Source organism: Terrapene carolina, unplaced genomic scaffold (assembly GCF_002925995.2).
Source record: "Terrapene carolina triunguis isolate 2854851 unplaced genomic scaffold, T_m_triunguis-2.0 Scaffold84, whole genome shotgun sequence".
In the NCBI taxonomy this organism is placed as follows: Eukaryota; Metazoa; Chordata; order Testudines; family Emydidae; genus Terrapene; species Terrapene triunguis.
This window is the reverse complement of record NW_020664435.1, coordinates 23,191,083-23,214,757: the sequence shown is the minus strand read 5'-3', so window position 1 is coordinate 23,214,757 and position 23,675 is coordinate 23,191,083. Positions and strand designations below refer to the sequence as shown.

The following is a 23,675-nucleotide window of genomic DNA, read 5'->3' as shown; positions in this document are numbered from 1 at the left end:
AAATAGGTTGACAGAGTCCCTTTAATTTGCATTTTTGCTTTGCTTGTGAAAAAGATAGGAAAACAAATCAGCCACTTTTCTATTTACATTCATTAACACAAACAAGATCATAACAGATACTTTATACGTTTGATCCTATACACAAATGACTGTCCTTTTAGACATCAAAATAATTGTAACTGTCAGAAGGACTCTGGCAGGGGCCTAGAAGTTGCACTGTGTGGATGGCTTGTGTATTTCCCGGACTGGAAGATCCATAGAATTCTAGATGGAACTTCCTCAGAGAGAGGGAATGGGAGTTTTTTGCAAAACTGAAAATTCCCCATTTTGAATAAAGTATGTTTAAATTTTGTTTTTATGTAAACAACCTTCAGGAAGTTATTTGATGGCCTTAAGAAATTACCATTTCAGAGGGGGAAAGGTTATATGCTTCATCTTTGACCTAGGAGACAGCTTTATCATAGGATGGGATGACTGAAGTTTATTCATTAGCCGATAACCTCCTCGTGCACCCCAAGCCATTAATCTGCACTAAAACCATGAATGAGAATGGGGCTTTGAGGAAGAAAAACTGGGTTGGACTGGCCTGGAAGGGACGGAAAAGTGCCTGGAGGACTCTAGAGAAAACCAAGACAACATAGCAATGCTGTCCATTTACTTGGATTGTGCTACAGTCTCTAGCTCGCTGGACTATCAGGTCACTTCACATCTGGGCCCCACTGCCAAGTACTACACAGTCAAAGCACATCAACATAATAGGACTGCAGTCTCCACTGGGATGGTGAAAGGCAACCTTACTCAGCAGTAAATGTTCACTTCACCACACGAAGGCCATTTCAAAAGCAACAGCTCAGACTTAAGGGATTTGACTGCAGCAAAGTCCATCTCTGGATAAGAGCTAGCTACTTGTTTCACAGGACTATTGCCCCAATTGTACTAACCTAATTTATTATCAATATCACTGCAAGAAAACATAACAAGGCTTCAGAGCTAGAAATATAGTATAAAAATACAATGAGGAGAGAAAACAAAATCTGCTTACTAAAATCAAAACAAATCCATAAGCTTTCAAGATATTATTAGGACCACAGATGAAAAGCATTATGGACTCAGAAAAGCCTCCTGGTAAAACTTTTCCAAGAATTAAATTTAGCAAAAGCGAGAACAGGCTGAGCTGGGGTAGGTTTGAATAGTCCCAAAAATCCCCTAGAGGAAGGAAAAAACCCTGCTTAGCACAGGCTAATGCCCAAGGCTGAACCACAAATGAGCCCACAGAGTTCTCTAAAAGGCACCATTCACAAATGAATTTATTTTAAATAATTAAAAAAAAACACACACACAAACACAGCAGCTAAAATGTAATGTTAGTGAGTTCTGGAAGGAAGTCATTGTGAGGGAGAGACTGAAAGAGGTGAGGACATGTGAGGAGGCAGGAGGTAAGGGCCAGTCAATAACTGTTAACCTGACTCTGTAATAGAAATAAAGTAAATAAATAATAATAATAGTAACAAATGCTTTCTACTACGTAAAGCCTTTTATCCAGGGATCTCAAATCATTTTACAAGAGATGATTAAGGGAGCTGTCCCACCTCGCTGTGAGGGATTCATGCATTTTTGTATCCACTTCAAACTGAGGTAACAGCAGTTAAGCAACTTGTCTGAGGTCAGAGAGAGTCAGAGGCAGGAATAGAACCAAGGAGTCCTGTTTCCCTGACCCTTGTTCTGATCACCTAAAAATATCCCTCAGAGTTAGGTTCAAGCTAAACAAATAAATTCCATCAGTGTTTTGACAAAAAAAATCTGACCTAATAGAGGAAGTCGTTTATAGCAAAGCACCAAAAAACAAAGCAAAATTGCTGCAGAAAGCACTATTAGTAAGAGTTATCTGAGAAATCTGGGCTAAGACTGAAAAACTCTTAAAGCCCCACCATCTAGGGTATTTGTCAAAGTGTTCCAGTACTGTGCCTGCAGAACTATATTAAAAGAAAAGGCATTTCTAGCAAGATTGATTTATCACAGGAAAATTGTGCACTGGTGTTAGCTATCTAGTCACTGCACCTTGAAAAACCAAAACACTAGCAACTGCACTTTCTAGGACATCTTGTTCTAGTAATACATAGTTACCAGCTGCCTAGGCAATGAATCACCACTTAAAATCAGGGGACATAATGTTGAACTTAAAAAATTGGATTTTTTTTTCAGGCCACTAATGACTTTCTTGGGGATGCAAACTTACATGCCAATAAACTACACAGCATCATAAATACAGACAAAAATGAACGCAGTATATAGTTGCTCCGTACAAAGCTCTTATTGACTTTGATGGGAGCTGGATCGGGCCTAACATTGGAACTTACACTATACTGATATTTCCAATTCTGATTTAAAAATATCTTTCGCATCAAATAGCCAGGAATGAAATGATAATTAAACATCCAGGAACTGCGCTCACAAGATATACGAGGGTAGATAGGAAAGTGTTACAGTTGTGTAAATTGTACTTTGTGTAATTTGCTTTTAATATTTAATTCACCAAAAGAACAAGAAGAAAAAAATAGTTCTCATTTCATGGTGCAGAAAAAAACTAACCATGATTTTGTGTATTACAAACATGGATGCAAATATTTTAATACTTCTCCTACTTACATAGGAGATAGAATACACTGTGCCTTTACTTAAAATGACAGAAGAACACAGCTACCTGAAGCCTATGTAAAAGATCTCTCTTTAACAGGCTTTTAAAGACTGCAAGCTGGAGAATCTAAAAAGCACAGCCCCTGAATAATTTAAGGATCCTGGCATCAGCAATGAAAGAACTTCTTTGCTAAACCTGAGGAAAAAAAGGTCTTGAAAGATCACATGCAAAATCATTACTAAAGAGTATTTTTCTTATCTTAAAGTTTAATCGGACACTGAGTAGAGAGAATTTTATAGCCAGCCTTACCGATTTACTGTCAACAGCTGAGGTCTAATATTAACATTTACCCCTTGGCAGAATTAAGTGAAAGCACTGAACAGTCAGGGAAAAAATACATAATCAAAAACAAAATAAAAAGAGAGCCTGGTCCACTTGGTAAAGCACAGCACAAATTCTCATTAGAAGAAAATTCAGTAATAGACAAAAGAAAAGTTTATCATGAATCTACATTTTAAGGGATGGAGAAACACCAAAAAGCAATGTAAATAAAAATTCTGAAACAAAACGCCAAACACACAATTATGCCATTGAGGGACCAGACTTCCTGGTTTGGTGCAGGGGTAATCCCTGTTTATAATCAAATGTACCAGGTTACTTTACAAATCAGTATGTTGCTGACAGTATGAGTTTTCACTGCCAGCTACATCCTTTAGCCATCTGACAATTTTATCAAAGCCTGCCCACCTCCTCTTGTGTCTTTCATAGATACCATCAAACAATGGGAGGAGGCAGGTAAAGTTTTAAAATCTCCACTCAAAGTAAACAAGATTTCAACCAAACTCATCATTAAATACAATTTTAGCTCCTACAATGGCAAGTCTGGGGCCCACTCTCCCTCGGCCTCGCATCTCTGAGATCTTTACCATTAATTAAAAGGGTTGAAGGATCTGGCCCCCGTCATCAGTATGTGTCAATGGACTTTAAACAATAGGAAATCTTATCCCAGAGAGATAACACAGACCACTTTTTCCTGGCATGTAATTACACATTGGAGGTCAACACCAAAATATGTTTATTGAACTTTGAGGAGAGCACTAGTCAAAAATATAGACAACATTTACAGAACACAGGATGGAATTTTTTTCATTTTTGGAGTATTTTTTATACTTATGATATATGCTACTTCTCATACACTTACCTTAAATCAAGCCACTGTTCCTCAAATATAGAATAAGCAGAAGAGCTCTGCAAAATACCAACTAGGAATTTCTCTGCTGCTGTATGAAGCAACAAAGCCGGACACTCAAGCTTAGCTGTAGACATAGTAGCAAAGCAAATAATTATCAACTAATTTTCTTTATGAAATTTGCCTGTTTCACCCTGTTTTTTGTGAACAGATAGTGACATTCTAATGTGCTTCGCCATGGCATGTAGACATGCACTTGTTCAGGAAAGGTGGGTTGTGTATCTACAGTAGGATATTTTTGATAAAGTTTCCCACTGTCATAAATACCAGTTCAGTTTCAGCAGCGGTAGCCCTAACAAATAGAGGGATGCAGGCACCCAGTGTATTTTAAGTGCCATGTCATCTAACCCTGCTTAGTACTGGTCAAAAGATATGGTTCTTAAAAGCGCCAGCAAATGCCAACATCTCTTCTACATTAGCGCTTCCATCATTGCCAACACTGATGTTTTCAGCACTAGAAAAGTTTTGTCATCATTGCAACTACCTTGGGGTGTGGCTGGGAATAGTTTCCCCATCTTGCTTACGGCTGCTATTTGATTAGCAAGAGTTTCCTTCATGATGGGGTTAACACCACAAATTTACACCATATCTGAGGGCTATCTTTGAGTGGAAAGAGCTAGAAAGAAAATGTCACTACTTCTTGCACCTAATTTGTTCTCCCTTCTACTATTTGTAGATTATAATTCTGCAGGGCAGAACCTTGGGGTTTTTTTGTTTTGTTTTGTTTTTTTTAATATGTTTTGTAAGCATCTTGGATGAAATTCTGTCTCTCTCACACACCCTTCGGTACAAAGCCCAACTAAAGAGGCTTTGTTCAAGGAACCTCACTGAAGTCAGGCCTATAAAATCCAGACAAGCATGGGGCAGCTGCCTCTGGGATGGCACAGTGGCCAGGACCTCCATTCCACTGGGCACATCTCTGTCCTTCATCTCCCCTCTTAGCTCACCTATATACCTAGCACAGAACCTACGGCTGACTCTACCTCTCGCACACAGTGAAACTTGTGTGCTCCTGCCATGCTGGGGGGTTCATTACAGAGCTATAAACAACAGAATAAATTATAATACATTGTAAAGGCAAGTTCTGAACTGAGAGGAAGTAGTCAAAATTGTGTGGGAGTGATGTTTCCCATTGGTACTTTTCTTCTGACTTTGTTTATGCTGTTCCCCATTTCTGTTCTGAAGAGCTCATAGCTATGTACATTATATTCGAGTCTATGTTTGAAACTCTGTAACCTTTGCTAGAGTACTCTCCAGGAAGCTCGCCTGACCTTTACTTAAGATAAAGAAAACAACTGAAATGAGGAAATAAATGCTCCTTTGATAATCCTGTGTAAACTGTGGCTAAAGAACTCTAAAATACAACAGCATTAATGAAGTATCCATGTTAGGTGAATTTCTTTATCACCAGAAGCAGTGACAAACTTTGATGGGGTTTTTCATTCACAGTTCACAAATTATTCTCCAGGAATCATTGACTTATTTTGGAACAATAATTGTGGGTTAATAGAAGCCCTGGCAGAACTTTGCACTCTTATATAAGAGATCTGTGCCGTGCAAATTTTATTTGGACACAACAGTGTATGTAGGATGAAATTTATAGACAAATTTTGCATGGGTATTATACTAGGCAAACTTGCTATACGAAGAGAGGGGAAAAACTTCATACAAATAGTAATTTCAAAATGACTATTATCCATATTCATTTGTGTGTCTTTAGGAATTAGTGCGAGGAATTATTTGAGGCAACTTATTACAAAAATAAAAGCAATTTCAGTGTTGGAATAAAATCAGTCTAGGAAAAGAAATCTTGTTTTGCCAAATATGTATGTTATGTGCACGTGATGGAAACTATGATAAGGAAATGTATCTAAGTATCTTGAACAATCTCAAGATGTGCAGGGAAATTAAGCAACTTTGAAACTATGTTAGCTTTATTGTTTTTTTTAATTCTAATTTGTTTGACATCTCTATTATAAAATTGTTCATGCCTTCATTTTTTACTACTGTATTTTTATGATACATGAATGCTAGTTTTAACAGGTATTCAGTTTAGCTGATTGCAGCAATTTTCTCTAGTAGGATCAATAATAGAAGTTACTTAGCTCAGTGGAAAAGCAGCCATGAACTCTACTGCCATAAGCAGACAAGTGTCTAGAAGTGACCTTTGATGGAGACCAGACTTGCTATAGGGGAGTGACATGTGTATGGTGGGGGCGGAGGGAGGATGCAAGACAGTATTGGCCTCACCAGGCAACGTCTCTCATGCCACTGCCTTCATGTATCCTCTGCCAGTCAAACCTCAGAGCAGCACTAGTGGAAGGGACTTCAAAAAGGGAAGTAGAACTGCAGCAAGGGAAGAGTTGGGCGTGCATGTGTTAAAAAATAAATAAAAAGTTTCTGGCATGAATAAGATGAGTGGCAAACCAGACAGACTGTCCAGCTGATTCATACACAAAAAGGCTCAGAAAAAGCAGGTGGATTAACACAACATAGGGCTAATTCCTGTTTTTCTAACTCAGGTAAAACTCCTGCTAACTCCAACGGAAATTTCACTTGAGATAGGAATGCAACATATGGTTCATGGAGCCATGCTGTATATAGTCTATTAAGTTATATTACTATGTTGACAGAGACTGGCTGTATTTGGTAAATACAAAACAAGAGGGCTGTTTAGAAAACCCACCAAGACTCTCAAGTAATTTTTATGCAAGGGACTAGCGGCTTATGTTTTACACTACTTGGATCCATACAGCGCGTACCATCCTTCTCCCTCTATTCAAGAGACACAGAAAGCTCTGCTATCTTACTGAGCTCAATGAGAGAGAATTTCTCTGCTTCAGTGACAAATGGAAAAATGGGACCACCTGCTAAAGGTTACACCTTCAGCAAAAACAACCTTTACTGGCTGCAGTTCAGAGCCCTACTTGCTTATCTATTCTTAGTGTTGATGTCACTGACAGGCAAATAGAACGACCACATGACTGTCACATGACCATGAATACTAGAAATTGAGACAAAATATATATTTTAAGAAAGCGATGAATCAGACTATACTTACAACTTTCAGCCTGATAGTCTGGCACAAACTGCTCGTCATTGTCAGGTACCTGAGCTGAAGAAAGGGGGAAAAAAGGGGGGATAAATTAAGAGAAGCCACTAAAGCATAGTGAAGATTATTGTCCTAACCTTGAAGCACAGCCAAGGTCAAAACTAGGATTTTGTTGGCTCAACCATTATTAGGACTGAAATAAGGCATGAGAACAACCTCAACCATGACTAAAACCCGTTAGCATGAATTTTCAAAGGGGACTTCTGCACAAAAATAAATCCGTGTTTAAACCATCTTTCTACATTTAAACCCCTCGTGTTCCCTCACCAGGAGAAACTGGACTCATTTAGGGGTAACGCAGCCAAAATAGCAGAAAACATTTTTTATTTTGTGTTTTAAAGGGTCAAAAGAGTCTTTGGCCGGACCATAGAATTTTCATTTCAATCTTTATCTTCAGATGGGCCCAAAATATGTACCTAGCATGAGAACCATAACCAGAGTCCCTCTGCCTTCTGTAATATCTTTACTTTTAGGAAACTTTATGAAACAACTAACACTATAACTCCAACTGCATCTGACACATCATGGTTGTCCCCTGGTGATAATACAATGCCATTTTGTTGCATAGTCAAGCCATTAACAGTTTCCCCAAATTGTCTTAATGCCTTGTAAACATCCAAGGCTTTAACACAGTTTAGACATATAGCTGTAACACTGTTTAGTTTAATTGTGTAAGGTGGAAACTAGCAAAAACCAGGTCATGGGACAGCCATGGTGTAACCTTTCTAGATAATTCCATAGTTAGCAAAAACTCAGCTTGCCATAGTTTGACAAAAGAGTAGTATTTTTAAATTATCTCATCTAGAACTTCCATGGCAAAGTGACATGAAATGAACTGTTTGAAAGTATGTGACAATTCTTGTCCAAAGAGAAGTAAATCGAGAGTAACCCAACATGCTTCATGAAAAAGTAAACAGTGGTTATATACCCATTTATTAGAACACTGAATATCAAACTATTAAAAGCAATAAAGAAAAATATGTTGTTTGATCATTTCAGAAAGCTTTCCAAGTTAGGAAATATTAAGGGCTTGGTTCACTTTTATACATATACCTAACACCTGCTAATATCAATGGGAATTATACATGCGAGTCAAGAGGTAAGAATATTTCTTTAGACTTAGCCACTCTTGATCCTTTAGTGCAAGATATTCTGTGGACCTGATCCTAAACTCCTTAATTCAAAAAAAAAATTTCCACTGACTTCACTGGAAGTTTTTCTTGAGTAAGTATTTCAGGATCAGGCCCATAATGCAGTAAAATAGTACTCTCATGATTCCAAAGAATATGTTTATAATCCTACCTAATGTATTGAAGCAAATATACCTTAAAAACAAAATAATTGTGGATAAACTATAAACAAGGATGTAGCTCAAGTGTTAAGACAAATATGTGAATGGCAATTAACGTTAATCTGAGGAAAACACAGATGTTGAAGCTTTTTCTAGCATTTATATTACACTAAAACTAGCCCTTTAAGAAAAAACTGTATATCTGAAGACATGTTTAATTAAATAATAAACAAGAATTAAAGTTCTACAGAATGCACATCAAATTTACTAAATCAAATACTCCAAGTAATTTGTTAATGCATTAAACTTCTCTTCCCTCCAAAGAAACCTCAGCATTCTGACCAGTGATGAACTCAAGGGCAATGCAAAGCCCAAGAGAGGTAAAGTCAACCAAAAATTAACACTCTGTAAATTTCAGTTGGTTCATTCAGATCAGTGCATGTAAGAAGTTTAAAATTTTCCCTTCAATATGCCAAATATTTGACTGCTACAGGAAACTCCAATCCTGAAGTCAAGCTCTCCCAGGTAACAAACTTTACCGTAGGGATCTTTTACATTCCTAATTTTTTTTTAAATTTTGGGGCACATATAAATGTGTAGCATTTATATTCATTAACTTTATTGTTTATAAATAGGATATATCCATACAATACCCCTTGTCCATGAAATATAAATAATAAAATATATATATATATATAATTTTATGTCATTTTTAAATGCAGCTAGCAGGGGGTTAAATATCCGTCTAGTTATGAAATAAATGGGCTCTCCACATGTGAATATCTCCACTTAAGATTGATTTGTGGTAGTTGCAGAAATGGGTCCACCATATTTTACATTCTTCGCAGCAAATTACCAACTCCAGCCTCTGGGCCTGATTCACCACTGCTTTATGCCAGTTTGATTGATTTCAGTGGAGTCACCAGCATAAAACTGGAGTAATACAGTGGTGAATCAGACTCTTTGTTTTCCTATCCAGAGGATGAGAACTGTAGGGCCAAAAACCTCTTCTAAGGTCCAGTTCCAGTCTCTACCTGTAAACCAGCATAATTCCACTGACTTCAATGGTTTTATCCCCCCTAATTTGCACTGGGGTGAATGAGAGAAGGATTGGGTCTGACTACTGAAAGGTACTACTGAACACCTAATAGTTAAAAAAACCTAGTTAAAAAACCCAAACACACCGCTTTATACAAGAACAGTAAAAATAGGAGATGACTAATGTAGTCAAAACTATAATAGTTTTAAATACATTTGCCGGTATGTGCTTCTCTAAAAGCTACGGGGTGGGGGAGAACATAGCAAAGCTGGCAATTCCTTTTTACATTAAAGAAAATGCACAAAATGTCAGGCATATAGTTCCATACATTTTCTCTTGGGATGCTTAAAAAAAACCACATAGCACCAAAATAAAACAAATTTTGTAGGAAGTAAATCTGTGAGCCCATCCTGAAAACTACACAAATAAGAGTCACCAATCCACTAGCCATAAGACACATGGCAATCAGAACTGTCAATTTATTCCCCCTTCTCAACTATGTTTTTTTAAAAAACTGAACAGAATTGAAATTCATACATGATCATATTACAGAAATTCAAGCAACTGTCCACCCAATACACAGACTTTTTACAACAGTAGCTAGCTGTGAAAAGGGAAATGGATTGAGTGCACCATCACATTACTCAAACAGAAGAGGGCTTTTGTACCCCAAGTTTTGATAATTAAAGGGAGTCTTTGTAATAAGTTAAACCAGCAAGTACACAGTTAACTTCATCTTAACTTGGATCTCTGAAAGGAAAATGTGACTTGGGAGTGTTGCAACTTCATGCACATTTATATATGGATATATCATTCGTTTCCTCTTTTCTTTAGTCATAGACACTGCAATTCGGCAAAGCTCTCATAACAGCTACAGCGGTCTTCTATCACCACATTTAGACAAGACACAAGTCAACAAAACTTTTTCCCTCTCCATTTAGCAGACTATTAGAAAACATGTCTGAAATGACCACCCAGAGAATGAGACTATTTCCCCACACTACTTAATTAAGGGATCTAGAGGAAAGGAGGAGGGGAAAAGCCCAATAAAAGGCTTTCAAGGAGATTAAGCATGTAGATTTTATTGGTAATAGCAGAAGCAGCTCTATCAGGTCATTCCACATTAATAGACAAGCTGCCATCAAGTCTCAGACTCTCATACTTGAAGTGGGCAACATCTGTACTATCAGCCAGTCGCCTTAGCAGAGAAAAACTATTACCAAAAGTTTTTTTTTCTTTCTGACTACAGCACTATGTCCCACGGGTGTGTGGGAAATGCACAATAATGTTAATTATAATCCTAGTTTTACAGGGGATGTATCAGTTTGGATTTTATAGTCTCATCACCTACTCAATTAAAATCAACTTGCCAATAGCAACTGTTCAAAGCAAAGAAATACTTAATACCTGTTTTTGATTTTCAGAGACAATATTAACACATTACTTTACAAAGCTAAACTTAGAATATATCTTGCAAATGGAAAGCAACTTGGAAAAGCAATTTAACCTGACATTGGGGGGGTCAATTTCCTTTCTTTCATTGCAAACAAACAATTTTTAAAAAGTCACCATCAACAAATATCTAGTACAAAAGGAGTTAATATTTAATTAAAACCAGCTCTAGCCACTGTAACAATGACCTGGAGCCAAACAAGGAAGAAGATGTATGAGTCATTCTTTCTGCCAGTGAATGAGACAGCTGATCTCCTAAGCAATTCCTCAAGACAAGCAGTCAGAACTGGAGTTCTGCCTCCATTCACAAAAACACAGTCCACATTGAACCATGTGGCCTAAACCACAATCTTTTCATGTCACACCCTTCCAGAACGCAACAGCAAAGTAAACTTGAACTTTCTGCATAAACACACCAATTTCATTGCTTTGTCTCAGAGGTAGCACAGACCCGCTAAAGAACATATTTAATAAACGAAAAGGCAATAAAATTTAACCCTTCCTTTCCCAACCACAAACTTCTGCCAGAAATTCAGCACCATATGCATGTAAGGTTGCAGGACAAGCAGAGAGTTTGCCATTTCTTCTTGCTTCACTTAAGAACTTTATTATAGAAAATGTTAGAATATCTAAACTACTCCCCTCTCAGAACTTGAGGCTCACTTTTTGACCTAGACATAATTTGTTTCAAAACAACAAAGATGTACTCAGTGTGGCAAAAGAATCTGAAAATGACAGGAAGACATCTGAGTAGCACTATTTCCAGCTTACCCTAAAATAAAGTTTTAGGCCACAAAACAAAGTAATGAGGCCCCTAAGCTTTGTTTCATTCAATATCTGTTTCGAACATTTAAAAGGTTATATGAAGTACAGGCATTAATACAAAAAACATATTTTTAATAAAAAAGATGAAAAAGGGTCAACAGTTGATAATATAGAAGTACTCATAAGGCATGACAATGACCATTTATTGAATACGAAAAGGAAAATATCATTACCACGTGAACACCGAATGTGCTATCAAAGCAACCAAACTTTTTTTTTTCTCAAGTGACCTGCTCTGACATATAAACTTATGTGTAGCTTAAAAACTAGGGGCCAGATCCTGCAAATCATTCTTGGTGTGAATGATCTATACTAAGATGAAGAGGGTTTGCGAGATCTGGCCTTAGTTTTTGACTTTAACTTTTATGCAGAATAATACAGAAGTTGGTTTAAAATCCACACTCACATTTTACATCTGCTACGTCCCTCATAGTCAATAAGTAACTATGCAATGGGACAAAATTACTAATCTGTTTTTTTCCATCAAAGAAGAAACCCCCAGATTAGTACTGTGTACACTTTCAGGACCAACAATTTTACAAAAGGTTAGCACCATTTTGCCAAATCCAATTTTTCTCCACTTTTTGTGCAGAGCTATTTAAAATCAAGCGTATTTAAAATCAAGTATTTAAAAGTCAAATCCACTAACTGTCCAGAACTCCAAAAAAGGGAAGTGATTCACTGTGCTACAAGTCTCATCTTTAACATGTTTATTCCCTTTTAGAACATTCCCTACTAGGCAAACTTCAACCAAGATGTGAAGCGGTCTTTGTTTGACCATGTTTGTTCACTAAATACATATATATTCAGATACAAAAATACTTAATGGTTGTATACCCGACATTCAGATTAGTGTTCTTACCAAATGTGGGGTTCATTATAGGGCAGCAGAAAGCTAAGAAGCCAGATCCACAGCTGGTGCAAATCAGCATAGCTCCACTGAAGTCAATGGAGCGACTATGATTTATACCGGCTGAGGGTCAAGCCCTAAAGTTTTAGATTCTGTTAAAAATGGGAATTTGAGCATTACTGAACAATGTAAATTAAGTGATCACTTTCATATATACGCATTTAGGGATAATCCATTGGGTAACACCGAATCATGTGTATACAAACGTGACAATGGTAGCAGAGATCACGGAAACCATTTCTTGGAGTTCATCCCAAACTTAACCATTAATTGGTAGCAGAAATATAAACGTTTTACAGAAATCAGTACGGGTGCCTTCTTCAGTTTGGAAAACTTGGGAGAGCCACCCTCGCTGTGCCTGTCTAGCTACAAACTGTGGTGGGAGAACAAACCCGTTACCTGCGCCTTTTATTGTAAAGCGATTGCCTTGCACTAGAACAGAGCAAAAAATACAATAAATATTAATGAGTTTTATGTGATAAATTCTCATTGTTACTACCAAAGAAGGAACTCCATCATACAGATCAATAGATTAACTTTTTAAAACAATAGAATAGCTCAGTTACCTATATTCATTTTGGAAGCCTTTTACTCATCTCTATCAAGTTTCGGCCAGGAATAGTGACAGAAATACTAGAATAGCCATTTTTAATAAATAATGTGCTTTTCTGTTGTCTATTATTCTCCCACCCCAAATGCTTCCACAACGCATAGTAGGCTTTCCGTGGCAGAGAGTTTGTTTTCTCTCCTCTGTTTGTTCCACAATATGTAGAAGCAACCATGATGAGATAGCATTAGATTAATATTTGAACCAATTTATCTCAAGACACTGAATAATTGCTATCTGCCAACTGCAATATAATTCCAAATATACAGAATCAATACAGGCATTATACAATATTATCATGACAAAATGTAGCTGCCACAATACTTAAATAAAAAAACAAAGACATTATCTGAACAATATTTGTCTTTGTTGGCGATAAGCAATTTTAACTCTTTGTTTCCAAGTTTAATAGTGGAGACAATTATTAAAATCCTTCCACTTTCAAATTATGGCATCAGGAAATCGTTCAAAATTATTTTCCGTCCCCCATCTACTGATTTTAGGAAACCACATTTAGTTTAAATTTTACCTCAAAATAATGTGGGTGTTCTTCCTGATACATTTAATAGAACATGAAGAAAAAGCTACTTATTTCATAGAATTCAAGTACTGCAGAAGCAAGTATAACACATCATAACTTTTCTACAAGTGGCATTCAGTTTCTGAGGTTGGAGGTGGTAATAAATATATTAGATAAACAAACTAATACAATAATCTGTTTATATTTTGTACTTTGGATTACTTTTGTCCTTTAATATACATGTGCAAATCCTATTATTTACAATGGAAGTTGTGTACAAGTACTGAGAAGAGAATAAATCCCTTTGTGTTTAGTTGTTTATTACTAAGATTCTTCACAGAAAACAACAAATCACCCTGTTCCGTAAAAACATGCTGGCTAAAATGTCCCAAGTACGAAAGGCGCCTTGATAATTTTTTGCAACATTCTTCACGTGTGATACATTGTAACTCCCTTGACTCTCTTGTTTAATAAGCAGATTTTCTGACCTGGTTACTCCCCAGTGGGGTTTTGAACTTGTGGGAGAAACCTGGTCAGTTGCCATTGCTCTTAAAATTTCATGGTCACTTTCCTGGCTACAGCGCATCATGAAAATAAATATGTAAACATTACTGATGTTGCCAAATTGGCAGATTTCTAGTTTATGAAAGTCCAGGAGGACATAAATGGACAAATCTAGCAATGGGTAAACAAGTCATCCATGCAGTCATTTCAGCAGAGCTAAAATATAGCATTCTTAACACCAGTATATTGTAAATACTAGTGCAAGTTTACAAACTTTTATTTACAAAGATTTTTTAAAAACATCATAATTACAAGAGGTGTCAGAGGTAATAAATAGGACCAGAAACAGGATCTTGATTGTTTTTCTTTAGTTCTGATAGATTCTCTGCAAAGCCTGTAAAAGCTGGGGCGGGGGGGAGGCAGATTGTCTGTTTTAAATAAGAACTAAAATGGTAGTGGTCTGAAATTTATAGTTTGCTAAAATATTTTCATAATAGCGGGATACATATAATATTTAAGTTTAATACTCTGCAGAAATATATAATTAAATATAAATGTAAAACTCAGTAGTTTGGGTATTTCTTTCCAGATAAAAAGTAACTTTTTATACTTACCATATGATATTAACAATATTTACAAGCTTTCCTCAGCCTAACTTACAAAGGGCTAGACACATTACTTTGACAGATCAAAGCTGTCTCTGCTTAAACACATAAGGAAAAACTTAGAGCACTGAAAAAAATTCATTTACTCTTAAGAAACAAAAGGAGTTCAAAAGTAAAAATCTCCACTACAATCCTTTGTATACCTATAGAAATGACGTACGTCAATCTTGATTTCCATATTTTTTCTATTTACTAAACTGCTCTGCACATACATTACCAACCTGCCAAGAATCTTTTTGATTTAGAATAAAAATTTTTTAATCATTTCCAGGAACAAAAAGAAGATGCATGCCACTAAAAATAAAACTAAAAGTTGTTTTATCATAAAAAAAAATAATCATACCTTTTAATTAGTGTTTTGACAACCTTCTAGTTTGTTAAAACGATCAGATTAGACACAATAACAGATCCTTGCTAAAATTACCATAAGATAGACAGTCACTGTTTTATCTGATGATTATAGTATAAGACTATCTTGTTGCAATACACCCTATATTCAGTGATTTAAAAAATATACTAATACTTATATTCCAACTCCATTCCATAACTTCATTAAAGAATTTTTGATTATATCTTGACAAAGACATATACTAAAGACAAAAATTCATGCTAAGCGAATTAAAACATCAGTAAAACAAACAAACTTACAGGCTAACAGCTTGACCAACTACATGCATGGTTATCAAAAAATCAGCCTGAAGCCAAGTAGCCACCAGCAATATTTCCTTCTTTCCATGGTAAGCAGTCGCATGCAAGTCTCCCCACTCCCAGAGAAACAAAACATCTATTCAGTAAACAACAATAGTGTATAATTCAGTATAATATGCTAAAAATAAAACACATTAATACCCACAGTGCCTAAATCAGGGTAAATTCACAGAAATTATGTTAGTTTAAATCAAAATCATGTTCAAATTGACTATAAAAGTTTTCCATTTAAAGTTCAACCAAAAAAAAAAAATCTTTACTCTGATGTAATATGAGGCAGACAATGCATAAGAATCTTCATGCTCAAAATAAACATTATTAAATAATAAACATAAATTACTGAAGTGCACAAATACACCTTGAGCAGCAGAAAGCTCCTCTAAATTTTGTTGAAGTTCTCTTGTAGCAGTATCTCCTCCTTTTTATTACCCATATCTCAATAGCTAATCTAAATTCAGATTCAATATTACTGTTTTTAAAAGCATCAACCTCAATATCATGAGCCTTGAAGGGTTACTTGAAATATCAAAAAAATGTAAAATGACAAATGTCAGATTTCCAATTAGTTCCCAATATACAGTCCTATAAAAAGTAAGACATGAAGAAAAAAAATTAACTTATACACAATATCAAAAAGCTTATGAAAAAAGAAATCTCCTTCCTTATTAAGTATTTGATACACACCTAATGTTCTGTGTTGTGAACAAGGTGGAAAGAAGACACTTGCACTTAAATCTTGAAGCATCCCGTCCCGATGAACCCAGAGAAACTAATTTCTGCCATCAGAAAAGTACTCCACCAGAACACCAAATAATTATATGTGCTGCTGTAAAGGAAACAGCAAGCCCAGTTCTGGCTGTATGCAGTCTCTCGAGGTACAATAATATAAACCTGATCAATTGCAATTAAAATCTGAACAGAGGCTTAGAACTTGAAGTCTTGGTGCATTAGTTCTTGCCAAAAGCAGATGTGATTGTGAGCTGGAAGCAATTTCTCCTGGTAATTTGTGATGACACTGGGTAGAGCAGCCCCAGAGTCCCCAAAGACAAACTCATCAGAGGCTCTAATGTATGCATGACACATGAGGTGGCTCTTTTAGAGCTCAATTAATTGGGCTGAACATTAAGACAGCAAGTTCAGGACTTATTTTTTTTCCTCCAGAGTTGTTTTTCCTCTTTTTACAAGCAGTTTTCCCCCTTACCTTCTGCAAGCCATGTCTCCTGTAATTGGCTCAGATCTTGAAAGAGTTCTGAAGAAAGAGAAAGACACATATAAAAGATGCACACCTTTAATCTTCCCATAAGATGAAACTACACTAGAAGAAATATTTTCCTGAAGAACAAGGCATGTGAATTTTACTTTGGCAACCTTACATACTGATAAAAAACAACAGCTAGACCCTGGTTGCAATTAATGATTATTCTACTCTTTTTTCCATAAGAGGTATACACGCTACAGTAATATTTAATTGACTCCTGAAATAATAATCACCATCTTTTAAGTTTGCGTTTATAGCAAATAATGCCTATTCAGTAACTCAGAGAGAAGTCAAGACGTTAACCTCTCATTCAAATGATCTATTTCTCCTTACACAATACAGGCCTCTTCCTGCAATCTTTGCTCCAGCAAAACTCTTATTGACTTCTATGGGAATTTTGCCTAAGTAGGGGTTTGATTTTTTTAAAACACTATATCCAACGTAAGTAAAGGGCAGAACTTAGCAAACGAAATGTAAAAGGAAAGACACTCAGAGGCTCTGTTAGACATAGAAGTAAAGTAAGGTGTTACTCTTTTATGTTTTAGTAACAATTCTGCTTTGATACATATTGATTCCACTTTATTAGCATCATACATAGATTTGAAATTAAAGTGGCACTGCCACGGCCATGGACAAAATTTTACACTGCTTTACTGACATGCATGGGCTCGTACCGGGTGTAAGTCAGGTCAGAATTTGATCCCATTTGTGGTCCCTATTTTCAGAGATTGAGCAACTCAGTATGAAAATTTGCTCTGAGCTAAAACTTAGCATGATGTCTGAACTGATGAACAAATGTTTTTAAAGGTTATTAACTTTTGGAAAGATACTTCCTTTTTCTATGATATTGGCAGATATATCTAATATGTGTTTAAATGTTACAGGCTATTAGTCCATATGAGGGGATGATGCCCTCTGTTTATATTGGCACTAAGTAAAAACAGCAAATGGTTTTGCTTTAGATGTGTGCTGTGAATAGGCATTTTTGCAGGGATTTTAAGCACACATTAGTCCAGGAGTAGGCAACCTATGGCACGCGTGCCAAAGGTGGCACGCGAGCTGATTTTCAGTGGCTCTCACACTTCCCAGGTCCTGGGGGGCTCTGCATTTTAATTTAATTTTAAACAAAGCTTCTTAAACATTTTAAAAACCTTATTTACTTTACATACAACAAGTTTAGTTATATATTATAGACTTATAGAAAGAGACCTTCTAAAAATGTTAAAATGTATTACTGGCACGCGAAACCTTAAATTAGAGTGAATAAATGAAGACTCGGCACACCACTTCTGAAAGGTTGCCGACCCCTGCGTTAGTCTCTAAGATGCCACAAGGACTCCTCGTTGTTTTTACAGATTCAGGGGTCTCTGCTCATCTTACCGTTAGAACGGTTACATGGGTGTACACAGTGTTTGGCGAGTACGTGTAGAAACTGCACTGACCCTTGTCAAGTAGGAGTAAATCTTGCTCACCTTACTCACGCAAATATTCCCACTGACTTTAACATGGCTATTATATGAGTGTGGTCGACAATGGTTGGGCCCTCCCAAGTCTGGTCCAAACTAGACTTTCTTGCTTAAATTTCCCATGGATGGAAGGAACTACCAGCACAACTCCACTGGAGGTAACAATAGTGCAAATGCTAGTGTAGATGATAGGCCAGAAGAACCTGCTGGTGTTCTGTCTTGCCCTTCAGCCCTGCACTAGCACAGTGGTTAGAATAGCAGCCGCTGGTCTACACTAGCACTGGCACTCTTGCTATCACTAATGGAGTTGCACCAGTGGTAGCAATAGTGGAAAATGTTAAAAAGAAAGAAGTCGAGTGTAGGCAAGGCCTGAAGGTGAAGATGCTGGGTTGTAGCGTATCCTTAACTTGTGGCACTGTGTCAGATACTGCAAAATTCTCACCTCAGTGAGTGACATTTATGAGCCATATGTGCAGCAATATCTAAAACAGAACAGGGTGAGTCAGGAAGGAATAGCAACTTTAACAGTTAATTGCCTTTGCCAGTTTGTGTCACAAACTTAAATGCAATTTTCTTGTCTTATTTAGCTCTTATGAAGCTTCTCTGCGTTATTAAATAAAACATGGGGGGGGAGGGAAGAGGGGAGTGAGCCCTCACCTTCTGAATCATGAGCCAGGTCTCTGTTAATGAATTTTCTTTTCCTGACATTTGTTGGTCTCTCATTGCAGTTTCTCCCACGCGGATTCTATAAACAGGAAAGATCAGTTACTTTAAAAACACACACACACACACACACACATATATATATACACATATACATACAACCCTCTGATTTCCACATTTAAACAAAGCCTACATGGATTCTTTACATATTCCACAGAGAAAATGACTATCCTACAGTTTCTATTCTTAATTTCTACATACAAATTTACAGCAGAGAATTATGCTGAGTACCTAACATCCTTCATACTTGTGCCTAGATGCAACACATTCCTATTTATCCATGTATCTCTCTATCTGTATAGATACATATGCAATATGCTCCAGCTGCAGCACAGTACTAACACATATATTTAGCAATCTGGCACACAATAGCATAAAAATCCCCTTTGCTTAAACTCTTCAGGAGAATTCGAATAAGGACATTCTAGCAGGCTGCTTTGTTTCAAAATGTTATTTGTAAAATTGCTTGCAAAAATCCTGAAAACAAGAAGTGTTAACGTTTGCCTCAACTTCATTCTTCTCGGTGTTGAAGGCAAACACAGCCAGAAACTTTGCATGCAGCTGCTGCTGGTGCCCTCCTCTTCCACTAATCGTGTGCATGGTTTTACTTTTTTGGGGAAAAAAAAGGATCCAAAAATTGTCTTTAAAGAAAACTATGCGTTATTCAAATAACTAGAAGATAAGCCCATCTTGCAGGCACGACTCCTAGATGAACAGTCGTCCCTACAGCGGTAACAAAGCAGATACTATGGTCGCAAAAGTCCCCCAGAGAAATAAGTCGGCGTCAAGTTAATAAACACCAACTTTTGAACTGATCACTCACGTTGGTGACCATGTAAGGCACTTGCTGGTCATAAAATCCATCCATTCTGCAGCTCTTCCACAAGTCTTAGCTCAGTGTTTTTATTTTCTGAGCATTTGACCTGAAGATTTCCTCAGGATCTGGTCTCCAATCAGCCTAGAGGGGAATACAAGATGGCTTTTAGATTTAAAAAAAAAAACATGAATGAACTGCTTGAATTTGCATAGCTAATTAACCTCAAAGAGTCCCATTCATAAAAACAACCCTCCCTTCCCTGCTTTCACCTGGGTTCTAAGCAAGTGCCAGGTTAAAACACAGAGCAAAACCCACTTTTTACAGCAGCGGAAAGCAAAACAAGAGGCGAGGTATTTATTTACACTCCTGCTGTATCCCCAGAGCGATCTGTGTAACTGGCAGCTCTGATTCGCAAACGTGTGCAGAACTAGTAATGGCGAACAACATGACTCGCTTTGCACCTAACGGGAGTAGCGAGCGAGCGAGACGCAGCTATCTTGTTTTAAAGGATCGTTTTTGCAACCCACAACCATGCAATTATCTGGAGCTACGTAAAAAGTTGCTGGAAAGACCCACCTGAAGGTAACACAAGGCGATCGGCTGCAAAAAATTCCCTCCAAATTTAATAAAAACATTAATTATTTCCCAGCACTTCCCCCTTGGAAGCAGTAAGCGCCACTGACAGAGCTCAATTCGGTGGTTTTTCCTCTGGTTCTCCTCCAGGGGCCTCCAGTCCAAACTGATGGATCTCTGCCTCCCATTGGCTCTCTGTGTCTTTCACAGGATCAGATTTCTGCCTGTCAGTCAGGCTGCCTCTCTCCCTCAGGGAAAAAGGTAAAAGCTGGATCCTGCCGGATTCTGGTGGGTCCAGCCAATTTTTGGTCCTTGCTCCGTTAAAGCTACTGCATAAGTAAAGAACAAATGTAGCTGCTTGTTTTACACTCAGAAGGAATCCAGATCCTGAAGCATCCCAGTGCAATAGTGCCACAAATACCCATATCTAGCACCTGGTTCCAGACTGTTTTTTGGCCCCCAACCTGCAAATGCTGCTGCTTCAATAGAGAACCAATTTGGCTCTCTCCTATTCCAGGAACAACAAAGAACATTAGATACACAGCAGTGCCACAAAAACTCATGACCAGCATCTGGATCCTGCCAAGACTTGGCCTCAAACCCCTGAATTCTACTGCCTAAATACAGAACATGTTTGTCCATTTCTATAGCACACAAAAATCCAAACACCAACGCCTTCCAGTACAACAGCAGCACAACAAGCATCGGATCCTGCCAAATTTTGGCCACAAACCCAGAAACTGTACCATCAAATTCATACATAGGGATCTGGATTTTTTGATGGATTAGGAGAAACTGCATGTGTACTAAATTTAGACTATAACCAGGGTATGCAGCCAAAAATTAGCTGGATACAGCAAGATAGCAGTGCCAAATTCGAGTTTTTGCATCTTTCCTGTATCAGGATTTATCCAGGTCCAGATTTTTCAGTTGATTAGTAGAAGCAACACTTGCTTTTTATTTTGATTACACCATTTCTAGGATTTGTAGCCAAAATTTAGCAGGATCCAGGTGCCAGAACTGGGTTTTTGTGGTGCTGTTGTGCTGGCATTTCTGAAGTGTTGTAATAAAGACTAAACTCTCTTTAGGCAATGGAATTTGGAAGGTTGGAGTCAAAAGCTGGCCAGATCTGTATTTTTGCTGTACCAAGATGCATTGGCATTCTGAGAGCATCAACACTTGTTCTGTATTAAGGCAGTTACATTTGCAGAGTGGGGGCTCAACATTTTCTGGGTATGGCAGGAACCAGGTGCTGAATCCGGTTATCTGTGGCACTGCTGTAGTGGGATGCATCCTGACTCAGACTTTTAAGGTTCAGACAGAGCAGCTAAATGTATTCTCTATTTAATTAATGGAGCCAAAATCTGGAAGGATCCAATATTTACCCTCACTCCTGTCTCAGGTTATTCTAGTCAGAGATGCTCTGGTCTTCCTGCAATTGGTGTAAATGCAACCAGTGAAAATGGGTTTGCACAAATAGTCTGCAGTTATTAATGATTTGTACGTTACTTCTTCCATCTTAGTATAGTTTGTTTTGAAAGTTACTGTAGTTTTATTACACTACTTTGGGATCAAGAAAATTTGTCTCACTTTTCTCCACAACTCTTTCCCTCTTTCTTCCTTTTTGCCTTTCTTTGGGATTCTCTTTGGCCTTCTCTCTCCCTTTCTGCTAACTTGCCATTTCCTCTCTCTAGTACTCAGATGGGAGGAAAGCATCAAATTCCTGCTAATCTTATCACTCTTCTACTTGCTTCTGAGAGAAAATATTCTATCACCAGCAGATTCTACTTCCAGATTTTTGCTGCTTTGGAGTTTTTGTTTATTTTTTGTTGTTGTTGTTTTAAACAGGCCTGGGTTATAGGAAAGTACTTTATGATACTGTAAACAGCTTATTAGTGTATTGTAAGAGGATAGTCTTGTGCAAGTGCTCAACTTGTTGCTGCCAGTTTAAACCGCTCCAGTGACATAGTTGTGGAACTGATCACTGGAGAATAATCTGGTATAAGTGGGATTCCCTGGTGAGTGTAAAATCAGGAGAATGGTTCCACCATCCTCCTCTGCAGCCACCATGCAACAGCCAATAGATTAGGGGATCATACTGGAGGTGTGGCCAGGGTGGGGATATGGCTAAGATACTCCAGGTGTTGGACTTTGTCTGTAGAACAGCCCCGTGGAGGCCATTTCAGCTAAGCATAAATTAGAGGAGCTCTAGGCAGGGCCTCAGCATGATTGAGGAGATGGGGAAATGCAGATTTGACTTAAAGCCACATTCCCCCTCACCATGTCTTAATTCCTTATCAAGTGGGGCTCACTGCAATTTCATTAACTATTAAGAGATAGATACTTGCAGGCAAGAAACCAACTTTCCTTTGTTAACACACACAAACATCCATCAGGTTTCAGAGTGGTAGCCGAGTTAGTCTGTATCAGCAAAAACAACGAGGAGTCCTTGTGGCACCTTAGAGACTAACAAATTTATTTGGGCATAAGCTTTCGTGGCCTGGAGTCCACTTCATCAGATGCATGAAGTGAAAAATACAGGAGCAGGTATAAATACATGAAAGGATGGGAGTTGCTTTACCAAGTGTGAGGTCAGTCTAACGAGATAAATCAATTAACAGCAGGATACCAAGGGAGGAAAAATAATTTTTGAAGTGGTAAGAGAGTGGCTCATTACAGACAGTTGACAAGAAGGTGTGAGTAATAGTAGGGAGAAATTAATATTGGGGAAATTAAGTTTAGGTTTTGAAATGACCCAACCACTCCCAGTCTTTATTCAGGCCTAATCTGATGGTATCCAGTTTGCAAACTAATTCCAGTTCTGCAGCTTCACGCTGGAGTATGTTTTTGAAGTTTTGTTGTTGAAGAATTGCCAATTTTAGGTCTGTTATTGAATGACCAGAGAGATTGAAGTGTTCTCCTACTGGTTTTTGAATGTTATGATTCCTGATGTCCGATTTGTGTCCATTTATTCTTTTGCGTAGAGACTGTCCGGTTTGGCCAATGTACATGGCAGAGGGGCATTGCTGGCACATGATGGTATATATCACATTGGTAGATGTGCAGGTGAATGAGCCCCAGATGGTGTGGCTGATGTGGTTAGGTCCTATGATGGTGTCCCTTGAATAGATATGTGGACAGAGTTGGCACCAGGGTTTGTAGCAGGGTTTGGTTCCTGGGTTGGTGTTTTTGTTGTGTGGTGTGTAATTGCTGGTGAGTATTTGCTTCAGGTTGGGGGGCTGTCTGTAAGCGAGGACTGGCCTGTATCTCAAGGTCTGTGAGAGTGAGGGATCGTCCTTCAGGATAGGTTGTAGATTCCTG

The 23,675-nt window shown here is 37.7% G+C and overlaps 1 protein-coding gene across 2 annotated transcripts in view; it reads right to left on the bottom strand.

Moving 5' to 3' along the window:
- Nucleotides 1–20,470, bottom strand: part of ETV1 (ETS variant 1) — a 76,754-nt gene extending 56,284 nt beyond the window's left edge. The window contains exons 1-5 of one of the 2 annotated variants that reach the window (XM_024209042.2): nt 20,358–20,470; nt 19,788–19,922; nt 18,899–18,986; nt 16,719–16,766; nt 6,946–6,999 (exon numbers count right to left, since the gene is read on the bottom strand). In XM_024209042.2, the coding sequence (XP_024064810.1) occupies nt 6,946–6,999; nt 16,719–16,766; nt 18,899–18,986; nt 19,788–19,832 (235 nt within the window). In that variant the 5' untranslated portion in view covers nt 19,833–19,922; nt 20,358–20,470. Of the gene's footprint in view, nt 1–6,945; nt 7,000–16,718; nt 16,767–18,898; nt 18,987–19,787; nt 19,923–20,357 lie in introns of those variants that run through there. The other variant, XM_029910974.1, reaches the window with a different exon arrangement.
- Between the last annotated feature and the right edge of the window lie 3,205 nt (nt 20,471–23,675).